Source organism: Chrysemys picta, chromosome 5 (assembly GCF_011386835.1).
Source record: "Chrysemys picta bellii isolate R12L10 chromosome 5, ASM1138683v2, whole genome shotgun sequence".
Lineage (NCBI taxonomy): Eukaryota > Metazoa > Chordata > Testudines > Emydidae > Chrysemys > Chrysemys picta.
In genome coordinates this window covers 78,430,083-78,446,862 of record NC_088795.1, presented here as the reverse complement: position 1 = coordinate 78,446,862, position 16,780 = coordinate 78,430,083, and the positions used below count along the sequence as shown (strand labels likewise).

Sequence of the window (16,780 nt, the reverse complement as noted above, 5' to 3'; positions counted from 1 at the left end):
TCAGGGAGTTTTTTTAGCAGATGGTGTAGTTTCTTTAGGTAATCCTCAGTGGGATCAGAGGATAATGGCCTGTAGAATGTGGTGTTAGCGAGCTGTCTAGCAGCCTCTTGGTCATATTCCAATTTATTCATGATGACGACAGCACCTCCTTTGTCAGCCTTTTTGATTATGATGTCAGGGTTGTTTCTGAGGCTGTAGATGGCGTTGTGTTCAGCATGGCTGAGGTTATGGGGCAAGTGATGTTGCTTTTCCACAATTTCAGCCTTTGCACGTTGATGGAAGCAATCTATGTAGAAATCCAGTCTGTTGTTTCGACCGTCCGGAGGAGTCCACGCAGAATCCTTTTTTTTGTAGTGCTGGTAGGGGGGATTCTGTGGGTTAGTATGCTGTTCAGAGGTATGTTGGAAATATTCTTTGAGTTGGAGACGTCAAAAGTAGGATTCTAGGTCACTGCAGAACTGTATCATATTCATGGCTCTGGAGGGACAAAAGGAGAGGCCCCGAGATAGGACAGACTCTTCTGCTGGGCTAAGAGTATAGCTGGAAAGATTAACAATATTGCTGAGTGGGTTAAGGGAACTACTGTTGTGGCTTCTTGTGGCATGTAGCAGTTTAGATAGTTTAGTGTCCTTTTTCCTTTGTAGAGAGGCAAAGTTTGTCTTGTAAATGGCTTGTCTAGTTTTTGTAAAGTCTATCCATGAGGAAATTTGTGTGGAAGGTTGGTTTCTTATCAGAGTATCCAGTTTTGAGAGCTCATTCTTAATCTTTCCCCGTTTGCTGTATAGGATGCTGATCAGGTGGTTTCCCAGTTTCTTTGAGAGTGTGTGACACAGTCTCTCAGCATAGTCTGTGTGATATGTAGACACAATCAACTAGACACAATCAACTCAGGATTGAATAAGGACTGGGAATGGCTGAGCCATTACAAACATTGAATCTATCTCCCCTTGTAAGTATTCTCACACTTCTTATCAAACTGTCTGTACTGGGCTATCTTGATTATCACTTCAAAAGTTTTTTTTTCTCTTACTTAATTGGCCTCTCAGAGTTGGTAAGACAACTCCCATCTGTTTATGCTCTCTGTATGTGTATATATATATATATCTCCTCAATATTTATTCCACTCTATATGCATCCGAAGAAGTGGGCTGTAGTCCACGAAAGCTTATGCTCTAATAAATTTGTTAGTCTCTAAGGTGCCACAAGTCCTCCTGTTCTTTTTGCGGATACAGACTAACACGTCTGCTACTCTGAAACCTGCACTTTTTATTGTTACTGTTTTTTACATTTACTGTTTTTACATTTCTATTACATTTTGCATGTTTAGTAAGTTTATTCTCATGTTCTGTCTTGGCCTGCCATATAATACTGCTATATTTTATTTGCCAGAGATTGTGCTCCTTCCTATTTTCCTCATGTTTTGATTTCCAATTTTTAAAGGATGTCTTTGTCTCTCAAGGCCTCTACTACTAGCCAGGGTGGCATTATTTTGTCCTTTTATTGTCCGTTGTGCTATACATTTAGTCTGAGCCTCTGTTATGGTGTTTTTAAGTGATATCCATGCTTTCACACATTTTACCCTCATTAATATTCTTTTAGATTTCTAACTAACTAGCACTCTCATTCATATGTAGTAAACTAATTTTAAAATTAGTTATTACTGTGGTGAGGTTTTTTGGTATTTTCACCATACAAGGATGCTAGATTTAATTGCATTATGGTCACTATTACTGAGCAGTTCAGCTATAGTTACCTCTTGGATCAGATTTTGTGCTCCACTTAGGACTAAATCAAGAATTGTGTCTCCCCTTATGGGTTCCAGAGCTAGCTGCTCCAAGAAGCTGTCATTTATGGTGTCTAGACATTTTATCTCTGCATCACGTCACGAGGAGACATTTACATAGTCAATATGAAGATAGTTGAAATCCCCCATTATTATTGGTTTTCTGTGTTTTTGTAGCCTCTCTAACCTCCTTTAGCATTTCACTGTCACCATCCTGGTCAGATGGTCAGTAGTACATTCCTACAGATATATTTCTATTCATAGATAAAACTGTTTGATTAATTTAAGATTTTCACCTTAAAAAGAATAGTGTCACTCCTCACCTACTCTGTAATTCCTATTTATGTTGTACCTTGGTACTACTGTGTCCCATTGATTATCTTCATTTCAACAAGTTTCCATGACACCTATTATATAAATCTCTCATGTAATGCCAGGAACTTTAGTCCACCCATCTTAGTATTTAGACATCTAGTATTTGACATAATCACTTGTAAATTTTTTCATTATTGAGTTACTTGCTTTCATGTGTTATGCTTAAATGGCACTTTTTTTACATTTGACTGTTACTCATTAGCTCCTACCAGTCCTTTATCAACTTATTTCCTATCCTCAATACTAGGATATGGAGTTCCCTCTTTAATCAATTCATCCCTAGGGGATGTCCCTGCCCGAACCATGTGCTTCTCCACCCCTGTTGGTTTTCCTCAAGCCCTTAATTTAAAAACATCCTCTATGACCTTTTAAATTTTATGTGCCAGCAGTCTGGTTCCATTATGTTTCAGGTGGAGCCCATCCCACCTAGGTAGCCTATTCCTTCCCCAAAACGTTCCCCAGTTCTTAATAAACCTATGCCATTGTCTCTCCTATGCATTTAGACTTTGTAGTTCTCCCTGTCTTACTTGCTCTGTGCATGGAACTGGAAGCATTTCAGAGAATGCTACCATGTCCTGGAGTCTAATCACTTACCTAGCAGACTAAATTTGACCTCCAGAACTTCCCTCCCCTCCTCTTTACATCTGTTTCCCTATGTCACTGGTACCTCCATGTACCATGATAACTGGATCTTCCCAACACTACCCATAAATGCTATCTAGGTATCTTGTGAGATCAGCTACATTTACACCTGACAGGCTATTCACCAGGCAGTTATCTCAGTCATCACAAACACAACTAGCTCTGTTTCTAATAACACTGCTCTACAGCCAAAATGCTTCTGAAATAAATGTAGTCAAACTTTACTAATTCTGGGTCACTGAGAAGGAAAATGATGCTTAAAATTGTTGATTGGCTCTAGTTTTCAAGATATGCTATTGGGTCAGTATATACGACCCTTGACTTGGGAATGGCGGAGGATAAGTGAGTTATAAAGGGAAAAGATCTCAATTTAAACCAGAAATGACTAAAATACATCTATGAATCTATGACTGGGTTTGGACAGTACTTGCTTTTTAGGCAAAACAATGAATGATGCAATCTGAAGCTGATATTGCATCATACATGATATGAATTGCATCATGTTATTCCTAGAAGTCATGGATGCCTAATGTGCACAGCATGCCATGTAGATGACAATGATGTGTAGCAAGGAAAGGGTCAGCTGACATTTGTGGTATCAATTAACTTTCAACTATAAAATAGTTATCTTGTACAAAAAGTTAATCTCTACTTTCATAATGATATAGTCATGGCTTCAAACTCAGGTGTGTGGCAAAGGTTGGAGGTAGGAAGGGAAGGATACATTATTGTACAAAAAAAAGAGAGAAGGATAAAAGCCATCTATTCAAAAAAAGACATCTCTATATGTCATAACTGGCAAATGCCCATGTACAAAATTTGGCAAGGCTGAAACAAATTCTTGAATGGGCCTTTAGGTACTACTGTACCCCAATAAGTTCCATGCTGTTCCTTGATGGTGCTTTGTCATGGCACTGATACTTACTGATGACATGGAAACAAATATTTCTGTACATGGGCATTTGATACAGAGAAAGCTAGGGCAGACAGCTGTTATTGTCTTGTAAGCCAACAGGACTGGGTACCCATTCATCCACACAAAGTGTAACACATCAAAACCCTGACCTATTTATCATGGTAATGGTCACGTGGATGCATTTGAATCATCAGCGAAGTTGATATTTTAGCTATGTTGAGATCTTGTCCACTCTATGTCCATTTACCATGTTGAATCTAGTAGTCCCATGTTATTTGTAACCTACACTAACACAATGTGCCTCCATTTAGTAACTAGTATATGTAGAGTGGTTTATGAATATGCTTCAGCCTTTCAGCTATGAAATCTGGTTCTTTATCTCACACAGGAGATACTCATACATTTGAACCCAGAGATCCAAGAGTCAACCCCTACTGCTGCTGACACATTCCAGAATATTGCATTATACTCCCATAAACTTAGAAGATATATTTCAAAGATAAAAGGCTAATTTCTGCTCAATAGGCCACATTCTTAACTGAGGTTACGGGAAATACACCTATTGGTTTAGGATCTGACCCATCATTTTTAGACCTATATTACAAGATACAGGCAACATTCCCCTACAACACATTTCCTGTACTAAAAATTAGAAGGAACATTCCAGTGTTTCTAGAAGAAAGGTTGTTGATTTACTGGCATAGATGTATTAAAATACATTGTGAAAATTCAAAAATACCAATATGAGTTAAAATATATATTACTAAATATCATTTGTTTCCAGCTAATGTAAAGAAGGGCCTATGATTGGCTGTATTCATTTTGAAACCACAAATATAAATATGAGTGGAAACCAGTAACTTCTTTTTAGAAAATAAAAAAATAATAAAAAGACAATCCCCAAAACGTGATACTCCATGAACAACAATTCAGTAATATCTCACCAGACCCACAAATACCAGCTCTTACTGCACCCTTCTTCCCCTCCAAAACAACCAACCAACCCTGGATAGAGTGATGGACTTTACAGTATACCCATAAGATCACAGATTCAAACTATTTTGGACCAATGGAGAGAGTAAAATTCCAAAACCCCACTACTTCTCATGGACAATGCACTGCCCACAGTTTCCTTTCTTTTATATCAAGTGGGCTCCAGCAAAGGCAGCTCAGCTGAACCCAAATGAAGCAGTGTGGCATGGGAAGAGAGAGTGCCTCACAAACAGACTGGTCCAAAAGCATTTAGTGTTTCATAGGTCAAAATTAATATCCTGACCTCCTGGAAACCAGCACACAGCCAGTGCAGTTCAAGGAGCACAAATGTGCTGTGTTAACAGAGAAGGAAATTGCTCATGAAATGGGTTGCCATATTCTGCACCAGATCAGTTTCTGGACTGAAGTTTTATATGTCTGAAAAACATACTGAGTGTATATCCTTGAAACAGTCTTATTTCTGTTAGTCATGTGATTCATTTAATGAAGAAAGAAAGCTAATATTATTGTTTTTGATACATGATGAGATGAATCTGAAATAATATTAATGAAAGACAATGGAGTTTTCCTTTAATAAAAAATACCACTGAAGTATTTTGGAGAGAAAGAAAGATGATACATTACCGTGAAGAGAGAGAAGCAGAATATTTGTTTCATCTTCTAAGGGTATAGTTTATGGTGTTGTATTCTTAATGAATATCAACAACAGCCATTAGCATTAAAGATAGCTGCTTCTTGTGTGCAAGCTAAGACATGAGCATATTGCTAATTACAGTATCCAGTGTTCTATTTGTGGCACACTACAGTTTGTGCTAATATATAGCAAAATAAATCTTTTTCTTCATCTATTCATAGAGTTTACTTCACATTTGAAATTTTGTTTAATAATTGTTTATCAAACTTTATTTTTCAGTAATCAAGTTAAAACTACACAAAAGTGACGTTCATTTGTTCAGTTCAATCAGACAGTCTGAATAAAAAAAACAATTGTTGCCAATGAAGCATAATTACCAATGAAATGGAATAAATGTATTTAACCAAAACTCAAGCATCCTACCCTGCTAATCTCCTAGGCACAGCCAGCAATTTTAGGTGGGGACAGAAGCCTCGAACTACAGCTTATTTATGAGAGGCATGGTAACTGATTACCTTCCATGGACCCCTCATCTACCATAACTTAAGTCCATCTTGGGCCCCCAAATGCTGACCTACCTGCTCCATACTATAAGTTGATTTAACTGTCAGAACTAGATTTCCATCTTGCTGTGGGCCTGACCAGTTTGCCCCTTTTTAGAGTCTGGTAGGAATATTTTCTCCCTTTGGTTAGATTGGGCATCTGATCCACGTAAGCACAGGTAAGAACTTACATGAGAAAGAACTCTTAATTATTAAGTTGTTAATAAAATGGTATATCTGAATTGCATTAAGGGAAACAGATATACAGAAAGTCAGAACACATTGAATGATGTGGAAAAAAACTGGTATATGTAGTGATCTGTAACTGCCTCTTAAAAAGAAAGAAAGAGAGAAAAGAATTCCTTAACTCAAAACAAAGGAAGAAAGAAACAAATTAGCAAACAAAACAACAACAACAACGAGAACAAAAAATATGTCCAGTAAGTCAATCATACAGTGCATGCATGTTTGATTATTTAAAACCATGAAAATGAATTTTCATTGGGTAAGGAATGGTGTCCCTAGCCTCTGTATGTCAGAGGGTGGAGATCGATGGCAGGAGAGAGATCACTTGATCACTACCTGTTAGGTTCACTCCCTCTGGGACACCTGGCATTGGTCACTGTCGGTAGACAGGATACGTGGCTGGATGGACCTTTGGTCTGACCCAGTATGGCCATTCTTATGTAATTATAAATCTGCAAGGGTCCTGAGATGGGGTGGCTGCCTCTCACTGGCAGAAAAGGGGATAAAAGCAGCCCTAGGGAGGCTGAACTGGAGGCAGCCAATCAGAAAAGGGCTGAAGGGAGCAGCCAATCAGGGCCAATGAGGACCATATAAAAAGGGAACTCCAGAGCAGAGAAGTTCAGTTCTCTGCTGGGAACCCAGAGAGGAAGGACTGTGTCTCTGGAGGGCTGAGAGAACTGCCAGCACCCTGGACAGAGCAGGGCTGCTAACAGGAATCGGGGGAGTGAGAGTGAGCCCCTGGCTGGCTGGCTGGCTGCTGAGGTTGCAGACTGAGACGCTGAGGCAAGAGCAAAGAGGATGCTGGGGCCACAAGGAAGTGGCCAGACAATTCACTGCAGTAGCCACTAAGGGAAGTGGCTGAACAGTGGACTGCAGTCCCCTGGAAGGGGGGAGCACAGTGTGTGGCACAGCCGGAGGGCTGTGTCAATGAAGAGGACGCCATGGTCCTTGGAGAGACATGGGTCCTAGAGCAGGAGTGACAGCAGTGAGGCATTACCCGAAGAGGGCACACTAACATGCAGAGCTAATTCCCAAGAATGCGTCAGGAGGCACCACAGTGGTGCGTGCACCCTATTGCAGGTCCATTGAACCACCAAGTGGATATGAGATTTAATACAAGTTACACAAAGCAACACTATCAGTTAGCAGAAGAAAACAGAAAGCAAGTGTATATAATTGGCAGTTTTTCAAAGAGACATTATTAAGGGCACAAGAACAAACTATCCCATTGCATGGGAAAGATTGGAAATATGGCAAGCAACCACCCTGTCTTAACCAGGAGATCGTCAATGATCTGAAACTCAAGGACAAATTACAAAGGATTAATATAAACAAACAAGTATGTAAGGAAAAAATTAGAAAGGCCAAGATGCAAAATGAGATTAAACTAGCTAGAGGGTAACAAGAAAACTTAAATACATCTATAAATACATTAGATGACCTCTCAAGGTCCCTTCCAGTCCTGCGATTCTATGATGCTAGAGTATCTAAGACTTCATAACATTAATAGGCAGGAGATAGTATGAAGGCTAAATTAACAGATATTTTTCAACAATAAGCTCTCCCTATTTTAGTTTCTCCCATGAATACCAGTTTTGTTGGCAGTTTAGAAGATTTCCATGGGAGGATAGAAGAACACTTCGGTGAAAATAATGCTGTGTGTCTATGCTTCTATTAACCACGTTTCCTGACTCCTTGCATTAGTTTTCACATTATATTAAGGTATATAAACATGTAACAATTAATTATGAAATAACATGAGAGAGACACTACTGCAGCAGTAGTTGATAGTTTTCTGAACTACTTTAATGATGATCTCTGTTTAGGAAATGGATTTTACAAGCTCCCGATTTGCCCCCATCTATAATATCATAATATCTTATATTTTCTACCAATAATGTGTTAGGCTAGGTCTGGTCTAAGTGATACAGAAATAATATAAGTTTAAAATCTCCTACAATTTCCCTAATCCTCCTGTCTCCAAAAATTCTTCCTAACATCTCTCCAAAAGTATTAAGGGCCCAACGAATCATATTTTCCCCATCTTTATTATGGTAACACTCATCTGTCAGAAGACACAAACAATACCATGTGCCTAAGCTGACCAACCACATAGTGGTAACAACCACCAGCAAACACACTACCAACACTCTTACCATAGTGAAACTTAATGAATATTCACTGAATACTTTCAAATGAAACAATTACAAAAAATAAGTAGATTGCTAATAAAAAGGCAATGAAACATACCATAAACAGTTTTCTTCACCTAGTTTTATCTACAGTATTCAGTTCATTCTCTTAAAGTTGTAGAGTCTTTGAGCAACATTTTTTTTCTAAATTAAATTCTAGATTGCTTCCTCATATACCTGAGCGTTGTCAATAAAAAAATAATCATTTTTAAAAAATGGCCATATAGCAGTATAAGAACAAATTATTTAAATGACACTATCTGCTATTTATCCTATTCTATATTGCCTTCTCCCACTCTTCCCCGCATGCTAATAAGTGATTGCTGTTGAAGAGGTTTACATTTAACATCTGTCACTTGCATCCAGAAGTAGCACCTACAGGGAACTGTCAAATAGATTGTTATTCTCCTCTGTAACATTAGCAAATCTGTCTCACATAATTTACATACAGATAGTTATACTTAGGCATTCATAATTTCATTATGCTGACTGCTTCACTATTCCGATGTATAATGTCTCTTTAACGAGCCTCAAAAATACAATATTCCTTGATTTATGACTGCCTAACTGAAAAATTATACAAATTGACAAAAATTCATAATATATTCTCATTTTTTCTCTACCTTACACTTAAATTTAACAATGACTCATGAGTTGATCTCCTGATTTGGTTTTATTTTGACAAAAGATATGATCAAATTTGACTTGCCATATTTTAGTGCCACTATTGTTTTAATAAGTATCCTTTCAGCTTTCTAAGAAAATACCACTAGCACTAAAATTTGACAAATTAAAATCGATCACTTGTTGTCAAAGAAACAAATGTATTGGACAGCCTCTTTCAATATTACTGTTCTACAACTGCTGTAGGTTTCCTAAGTTATAATGTACAATATAGCTGTACTAATCATGCACAAATGACTTATAAAACAGTCAATTTCCATGTTCAAGTGAATCAAATTGTACTTTATTGTGTGAATCTCAGTTACATCGTGCACACAAATGGTTTTCACGAAAGAACCACTTTGCTCCAAAGAAGATTAAAAACTACAGTATATTAAAATGTTATAATATATGTGACCCTACAAGGGAAAGTTCAGAATTAATGAGGGTGCCACTTCCACTACTCAACGTGCTGTGCAGAGATATTTCCGGGTTTTATCAGGAAGTATACTGGGCCACAACTACTGCAACCTCTCTGTGGTTAGTAGGGTTATATGGATATAACTGGGGGCTTCAGTTTCTGAGTATCCAACCTGAAATGGGCTTCAAGTGCACAGCATCATTCATCGTCTGAAAATCAGACTCCTCTAAATTATCTAAAGAAAGAAAAAAAGCTTATGTTGGCCTATGATTATAGAGAATTAAAATAATAATAATAATAATTTCTATTAAGGTAACAGATGGCAAACTGCATTCCCCAGACAGGGGCGGCTCCAGGCACCAGCGCTCCAAGCGCGTTCCTGGGGCGGCAAGCCGCGGGGGGCAGCCTGCCGGTCGCCATGAGGGCAGCAGTCAGGCTGCCTTTGGAGGCATGCCTGCAGGAGGTCCGCCTGTTATGCGGCTTCGGCGGCAATTCGGCGACAGGTACTCCGAAGGCACGGGACTGTGGGACCTCCCACAGGCATGTCGTCGAATCCACGTTACCAGCGGACCTCCTGCAGGCGCCCCGCCGAAAGCCACCTGACTGCCGTGCTTGGGGCGGCAAAATACATAGAGCCGCCCCATCTCGACACCATTTCAAAAGTCACCTTTAAGCCAAAAAATCTTGAAAAAATTACTTACAATAATACTGCATATTCAAAAACTTTGACGCTTTTCATTAGATGCAGAATATTTTTAGATGACAAAGAGAATTAAGTGTCAAAAATATAGTTACCTATTTGACCCTGAGGGGAAAAATGGTGAATACATACAAAACTATCTGGATTTTCATGTATTTAGGGGCCTGGTAATGCTGTCATTTCACATGCAAGATTCCAGTTTGCTTCAGTAGAATTTGTGCATCTCAAAGACCACAAAAATCAACCTGTTAGGGACACAGAAATGTAAACCTCTGGGCTACAAAATGTTTAGTATGCATGAGAATTTATAGATGCTAAAATAGGATGGCCACAGTATTCCTCAAATCTGCCCCCAAAGATCCAATATACCAATAAGGCTACGCACTTCAAATTTGAAACTAAATCCTGCATTTGTAGTGCCCAAACTTCTGATTCATGTCAGCTGAATTTTTGGCTGGGCAGGGAATAGAGAATCAGCTAAAATACCCATCCCTAAAGGTCTATGTACTTGTAAAATCATATTCAGTTCACAATATTTCCATTTTTTCAATCAACAAAATGGAATGTAGGATTTTCCAACATTAGAGCTATACATTTTCCATAGAAATGGATCTATGGCAATGGCTTTTTGTATGTGGTGATTAAACTGCAAACACCAGAAAACCAACAACCCTGCCCAGTCACACACATATAAACTCCCAAAACAGCAAAATCTCCAAACTCAAACTAATGAAATACAGATACTTTGTACTGACAGACTAACAGCACAGAATGTCCATCAAATTCGCACCTGTAAGCATAATGATTTTTCCAACTTGGCTTGAATCACATTGGTGACATTCAATTTTAAAATACATTAAAAAAAAACCACCTTAGCCACTTGTCACTCTAGTGCTCACAGAAATTTAGTTTAGTTTATCAAACAGAAAGATCTCTATATGTCCTGTAAACATCTCAAAATTGTCCTTTGTCACCTCCTCCCATAATTAACAGGCACGTGACTGAGACTAATCAAGTTTGGTGGGTATTCACCACGTCAGTTAGTGGTGATTTCTTGCTATGGTGCAAATAAAAAAAAAGAAAAAGGAGTTAGAGTAGAAGCAGATGAGTCCAGGACTGAGAATTCATTATTCCTACAAGTACAGTGACATAGACAGAATAGTAATAAATTTGGGGGAGGGAGAGTGGAGTTTTGGAAGCTTGTCTCCCTCCATTACCCCTAGTGGTTGCACCTTAGTTTATTCCGCCCATTCCCTCATGGCTTTTCTTTGATATGCCACCTTCCAGAGACAGTGGCAAATTTATGCTGCCTACAGAAGAAATCTTACAAATAGAACCTCTTGCAAGATTTTCCAAAGAGCTCAGCATTTCCTATAGAAAAATAAAGAGAGTTTCAGACCTTATTCTCCTTCCTCAATTTGAATTGCAGTAAATTCCCTAGGGGAATGTCCAGTCATAAAATGTTTTTGCCTACTCGCTGCTCTTTTAACTTTCTGTGTGTGCGTGTTTGCATGTGCAGGTGAGAGACTGCCTGGAAGAACATTAATGTTCTTAAAATTATTCACAAACCCCTTATAAATGATGTTTTATTCTGTTAAACCTACTTACAAATACATTGATCCTCAGAGTTGATTGAATGCTTCAGTCAGTATACTCTGCACATGGGAAGAAAATCCAGAGGGTATTCTGTCCTTTCCTCTCTTTAGTTTTCAGTTTTTCTGGATATGTGTCTATAAAATAACCAACAGAGAATAAATAAAAATAAATATAAGAATTATGTTCTTAAACCAAACCACTGAAAATAAAAAAGGGGAAAACAGAATTTTGCAATAATTTCTTGCAGAGTCTACAACTTCTTTCCTCGAGGCAGAATTATCACCCTGCAGAAGATACAAGTCTAAATGCTGCCCTCCTTTAAACCTGTGCAACCAAACTTACTTAGTGTTCCTGTATCTCATGACTGGCATGTAGTATCACACTGCTGTTATTGTTACACCTACGCAGCCAACTGGTGGTCTGACAGAGGAAACATGATGATCACAGGGGGAATTAGTAGATTCTTCCCAAACAGCATAGCTAGATTGTCATACAGTATGGATAACAATTTTAGAGCATATTATACAGATTATGTAAACCAAACTGTAGACTTCTTTTTAACAATAAAGATAATTCCACTGAAAGACTAAGTCCTGGTCTACACTCCGGGGTTAGGTCGAATTTAGCCACATTAGGTCCATTTAAAAATGAATGAGTCCACACAACCAACCCCTTCTGTTGACCTAAAGGGCTCTTAAAATCGACTTCTGTACTCCCACCCAGCGAGGGGAGTGGCGCTAAAATCGACCCTGCTGGGTCGGGGGGGAGAAGGGATCATCACGGAGAATAGCCACGCGTCGGGGGAAAGGGGGCACTGCAGTTTGAAAATATTCCCACATGTTATAAAGGCGTAAGAAGCCAACTCAATTTTATTCTCCCTTTTTATCTCTCCACAGGTGCAAATGTTTCTACGCTCCCCCTATCATCTCCGTCTCTGCGGTTATCGCAGATTAGAAGGTGAAAAAAAACGAACTGATGCAGTCCTCTGGCACAGCTCAGTGCATGGAGGCATTCAGTGGCAGAGACCAGGAAAGAATTGAGTGAGCGTGAAGAGCGGAGGCAGGACACGATGCACAAGCTAATGGGGGAGCTAATGGGGGAGCAAACAGACATAATGAAGCATGTGTTAGAGCTGCAGGAAAGCCAACCAGACCACAGACCCCCGCTGCATCAACTGTATAACCGCCTACCCTCCTCCACATGTTCCATAGCCTCCTCACCCAGACGCCAAAGAAACCAGGGGGAGGGTAGAGGAGGGAGGCTCCGGGCTCCCAGCCACTCCACTCCAGAGGATGGCCCAAGCAACAGAAGGCTGTCATTCAAGCAGTTTGATTTGTAGTATGGCTACAATAAACAATGTGGCCTTGTCCTTCCCTCCTCCCCCACCCCACCTGGGATACCTTGTGCATTATCTTTTTTTTTTAATTATTAAAGAAAGAATGCATGGTTGCAAAACAATAGCTACTTTATTTTGAAGGGGGGGGTGGTTGTCTTACAGGGAATTAAAAATCAACAAAGGGGGCGGGTTTGCATCAAGGAGAAACACACACAACTGTCGCACTGAAGCCTGGCCAGTCATGAAACTGGTTTTAAAAGCCTTTCTGATGTGCAGCGTGCCTAGCTGTGCTCTTCTAATCACCCTGGTGTCTGGCTGCTCATAATCGGATGCCAGGCGATTTGCCTCAACCTCCCACCCCGCCATAAAGGTCTCCCCCTTACTCTCTCAGGCCTGGTCTACACTACGGGTTTAGGTCGACTTTAGCAGCGTTAAACCGAATTAAGCCTGGATACGTCCACACAACGAAGCCCTTTCTTTCGACTTAAAGGGTCCTTTAAACCGGTTTCTTTACACCACCTCTGACGAGGGGATTAGCGATAAAACCGGTCTTTGCGGGTCGGAATTGGGGTAGTGTGGACGGAATTCGACGTTATTGGCCTCCGGGAGCTATCCCACAGTGCTTCATTGTGACCGCTCTGGACAGCACTCTCAACTCAGATGCACTGACCAGGTAGACAGGAAAAGACCCGCGAAGGTTTGAATTTCATTTCCTGTTTGCCCAGCGTGGAGAGCACAGGTGACCCCGCAGAGCTCATCAGCACAGGTAACCGTGATGGAGTCCTCCCAGGATCGCAAAAGAGCTCCAGCATGGACCGAACGGGAGGTACGAGATCTGCTCGCCATATGGGGAGATGAAGCAGTGATAGCTGAACTCCGTAGCAGTAAAAGAAATGGAAAAGTATTAGAAAAGATCTCCAAGGCCATGAAGGACCGAGGCCATAACAGGGACACACAGCAGTGCCACGTGAAAATTAAGGAGCTACGGCAAGCTTACCACAAAGCCAGAGAAGCAAACGGAAGGTCCGGGGCAGAGCCGCAAACTTGCCGCTACTACGCGGAGCTGCATGCGATCCTAGGGGGTGCAGCCACCACTACCCCAACCGTGTGCTATGACTCTCTCACTGGAGAAACACACAGGGAAGATGGTTCGGGGAACGAGGAAGATGACGATGGAGGTACTGTAGGTAGCTCACAGCAGCAAGGAAGCGGAGAAACCGGTTTCCCCAACAGCAAGGATATGTTTGTGACCCTGGACCTGGAACCAGTAACCCCTGAACTCACCCAAGACCCTCAGGGCACACAGGAGACCTCTGGTGAGTGTAACTTTGTAACTATTTGTAAACATTACAAAAAAAAAGCAAGCGTGTTTAATGATTACTTTGCCCTGGCAATCGCGGCCAGTACATCTGCTGGAAAAGTCTGTTAACGTGTATGGGGATGGAGCGGAAATCCTCCAGGGACATCTCCAGAAAGCTCTCCTGGTTGAAATGGGGTGATTTTATTAAGGGGACATTCAGAGGCGCCCGTTCCTGCTCTTCTGACCAGAAATGTTCCCCGCTGTTAACCACGCGGTGGGGGGAGGTGTGAAGTGATCATCCCAGAGAATCGTGTGTGTGTGTGTGGGGGGGGTTACTTGTGTTTGTGCCGCATGTTAACCGGGAAACCGCAGCCCCCTCCTTTTACATTGAAACCCCATTTTAAATGGACAACCCAATTCATCCTTGATATGGGAAATGCGCTGCTGTTTGCAACCTTTCCCGCATGTTAAGAAGGTTAAAAAAGCCAAAACACTGTGGCCTACGATGGCTGCCTGCAAGCCGAAATATGCGACCTTGTAATGAAAGAGTGTACCCATTGTTCTCTAAAATGTGTCTTTTTTAACCACCTCTCCCTTCTCCTCCGCCAGCTGCAAATGTTTCTCCTTCGCAGAGGCTCGTGAACATTAGAAAGAGAAAACGTAGGACGAGGGACGAGATGTTCACGGAGCTGCAGATGTCCGCCCAGGCTGATAGAGCACAGCAGAATGCGTGGAGGCAGTCAATGACGGAGATGAGAAAAGCCCAATATGAACGAGAGGAGAGGTGGCGGGCTGAAGCGCGGGAAGAACAGAGCAAGTGGCGGGCTGAAGACGATAGGTGGCGTCAGCTTGCAGACAGACGGCAAGAGGCAATGCTCCGTCTGCTGGAGCATCAAACTGATATGCTCGAGCGTATGGTTGAGTTGCAGGAAAGGCAGCAGGAGCAGAGACCGCCGCTACAGCCCCTGTGTAACCAACAGCCCTCCTCCCCAAGTTCCATAGCCTCCTCACCCAGACGCCCAAGAACACGGTGGGGGGGCCTCCGTCCACCCAGTCACTCCACCCCAGATGATCGCCCAAGCATCAGAAGGCTGGCCTTCAATAAGAGTTAAAGTTTTAATGCAGTGTGTCCTTTTCCATCCCTCCTCCCCCACCCATCCCAGGCTACCTTGGCAATTATCCCCCTACCTCTGTAAGGAACTAATAAAGAATGCATGAATGTTAAAAAAAATGACTTTATTGCCTCTGCAAGCGGGAGGGGAGGGTGGGGTGGGGTGGTTGGTTTACAGGGAAGTAGAGTGAACCGGGTCGGGGGGGGGGGGTTTGGAGGGTTCATCAAGGAGAAACAAACAGAAGTTTCACACAGTAGCTTGGCCAGTCACAAAACTCGTTTTCAAAGCTTCTCTGATGCGCACCGCGCCCTGCTGTGCTCCTCTAACCGCCCTGGTGTCTGGCTGCGCGTAATCAGCGGCCAGGCGAGTTGCCTCAACCTCCCACCCCGCCATAAAGGTCTCCCCCTTACTCTCACAGATATTGTGGAGCGCACAGCAAGTAGCAATAACAATGGGGATATTCTTTTCGCTGAGGTCTGAGCGAGTCAGTAAGCTGCGCCAGCGCGCTTTTAAACGTCCAAATGCACATTCCACCACCATTCGGCACTTGCTCAGCCTGTAGTTGAACAGGTCCTGACTCCTGTCCAGGCTGCCTGTGTACGGCTTCATGAGCCATGGCATTAAGGGGTAGGCGGGGTCTCCAAGGATCACGATAGGCATTTCAACATCCCCAATGGTCACTTTCTGGTCCGGGAAGAAAGTCCCTTCCTCCAGCTTTCGAAACAGAGCAGAGTTCCTGAAGACGCGAGCATCATGTACCTTTCCCGGCCATCCCACGTTGATGTTGGTGAAACGTCCCTTGTGATCCACCAGGGCTTGCAGCAGCATTGAAAAGTACCCCTTGCGGTTTACGTAGTCGGTGGCTTGATGCTCCGGTGACAAGATAGGGATATGGGTTCCGTCTATGGCCCCGCCACAGTTTGGGAATCCCATTTCAGCAAAACCATCCACTATTGACTGCACGTTGCCCAGAGTCACTACGCTTGCTATCACCAGGTCTTTCATTGCCCTGGCAAATTGGATCACAGCAGCCCCCACCGTAGATTTGCCCACTCCAAATTGATTCCCGACTGACCGGTAGCTGTCTGGCATTGCAAGCTTCCACAGGGCTATCGCCACTCGCTTCTCAACTGTGAGGGCTGCTCTCATCTTGGTATCCTGGCGTTTCAGGGCAGGGGACAGCAAGTCACAAAGTTCCATGAAAGTGCCCTTACGCATGCGAAAGTTTCGCAGCCACTGGGAATCGTCCCATACTTGCAGCACGATGCGGTCCCACCAGTCTGTGCTTGTTTCCCGGGCCCAGAATCGGCGTTCCACGGCATCAACCTG

General features: G+C 42.0%; 2 protein-coding genes across 4 annotated transcripts in view; one reads left to right on the top strand and one right to left on the bottom strand.

The window, feature by feature from the left end:
- TENM3 (teneurin transmembrane protein 3) overlaps window positions 1-16,780 on the bottom strand; it is a 2,213,160-nt gene that overhangs the window by 2,101,865 nt on the left and 94,515 nt on the right. For all 3 annotated transcript variants that reach the window (XM_065596701.1, XM_065596700.1, XM_065596702.1), the window contains exon 2: window positions 11,716-11,837. The gene's annotated coding sequence lies outside the window, so the exon portion shown is untranslated. The remainder of the gene's footprint in view (window positions 1-11,715; window positions 11,838-16,780) is intronic.
- On the top strand, window positions 13,421-15,589 carry LOC135983692 (uncharacterized). The gene is made up of 2 exons (XM_065596693.1): window positions 13,421-14,355; window positions 14,949-15,589. The coding sequence occupies exons 1-2, from the start codon at window positions 13,815-13,817 to the stop codon at window positions 15,449-15,451; spliced, it is 1,044 nt and encodes a 347-aa protein (XP_065452765.1). The 5' UTR covers window positions 13,421-13,814; the 3' UTR covers window positions 15,452-15,589.

Coding starts and splice junctions, on each gene's coding strand:
- LOC135983692 (XM_065596693.1), top strand. CDS start 13,815: ATGGAGTCCTCCCAGGATCGCAAAAGAGCTCCAGCATGGACCGAACGG. Junction 14,356..14,948: donor GGGCACACAGGAGACCTCTG/GTGAGTGTAACT, acceptor CTCCTCCGCCAG/CTGCAAATGTTTCTCCTTCG.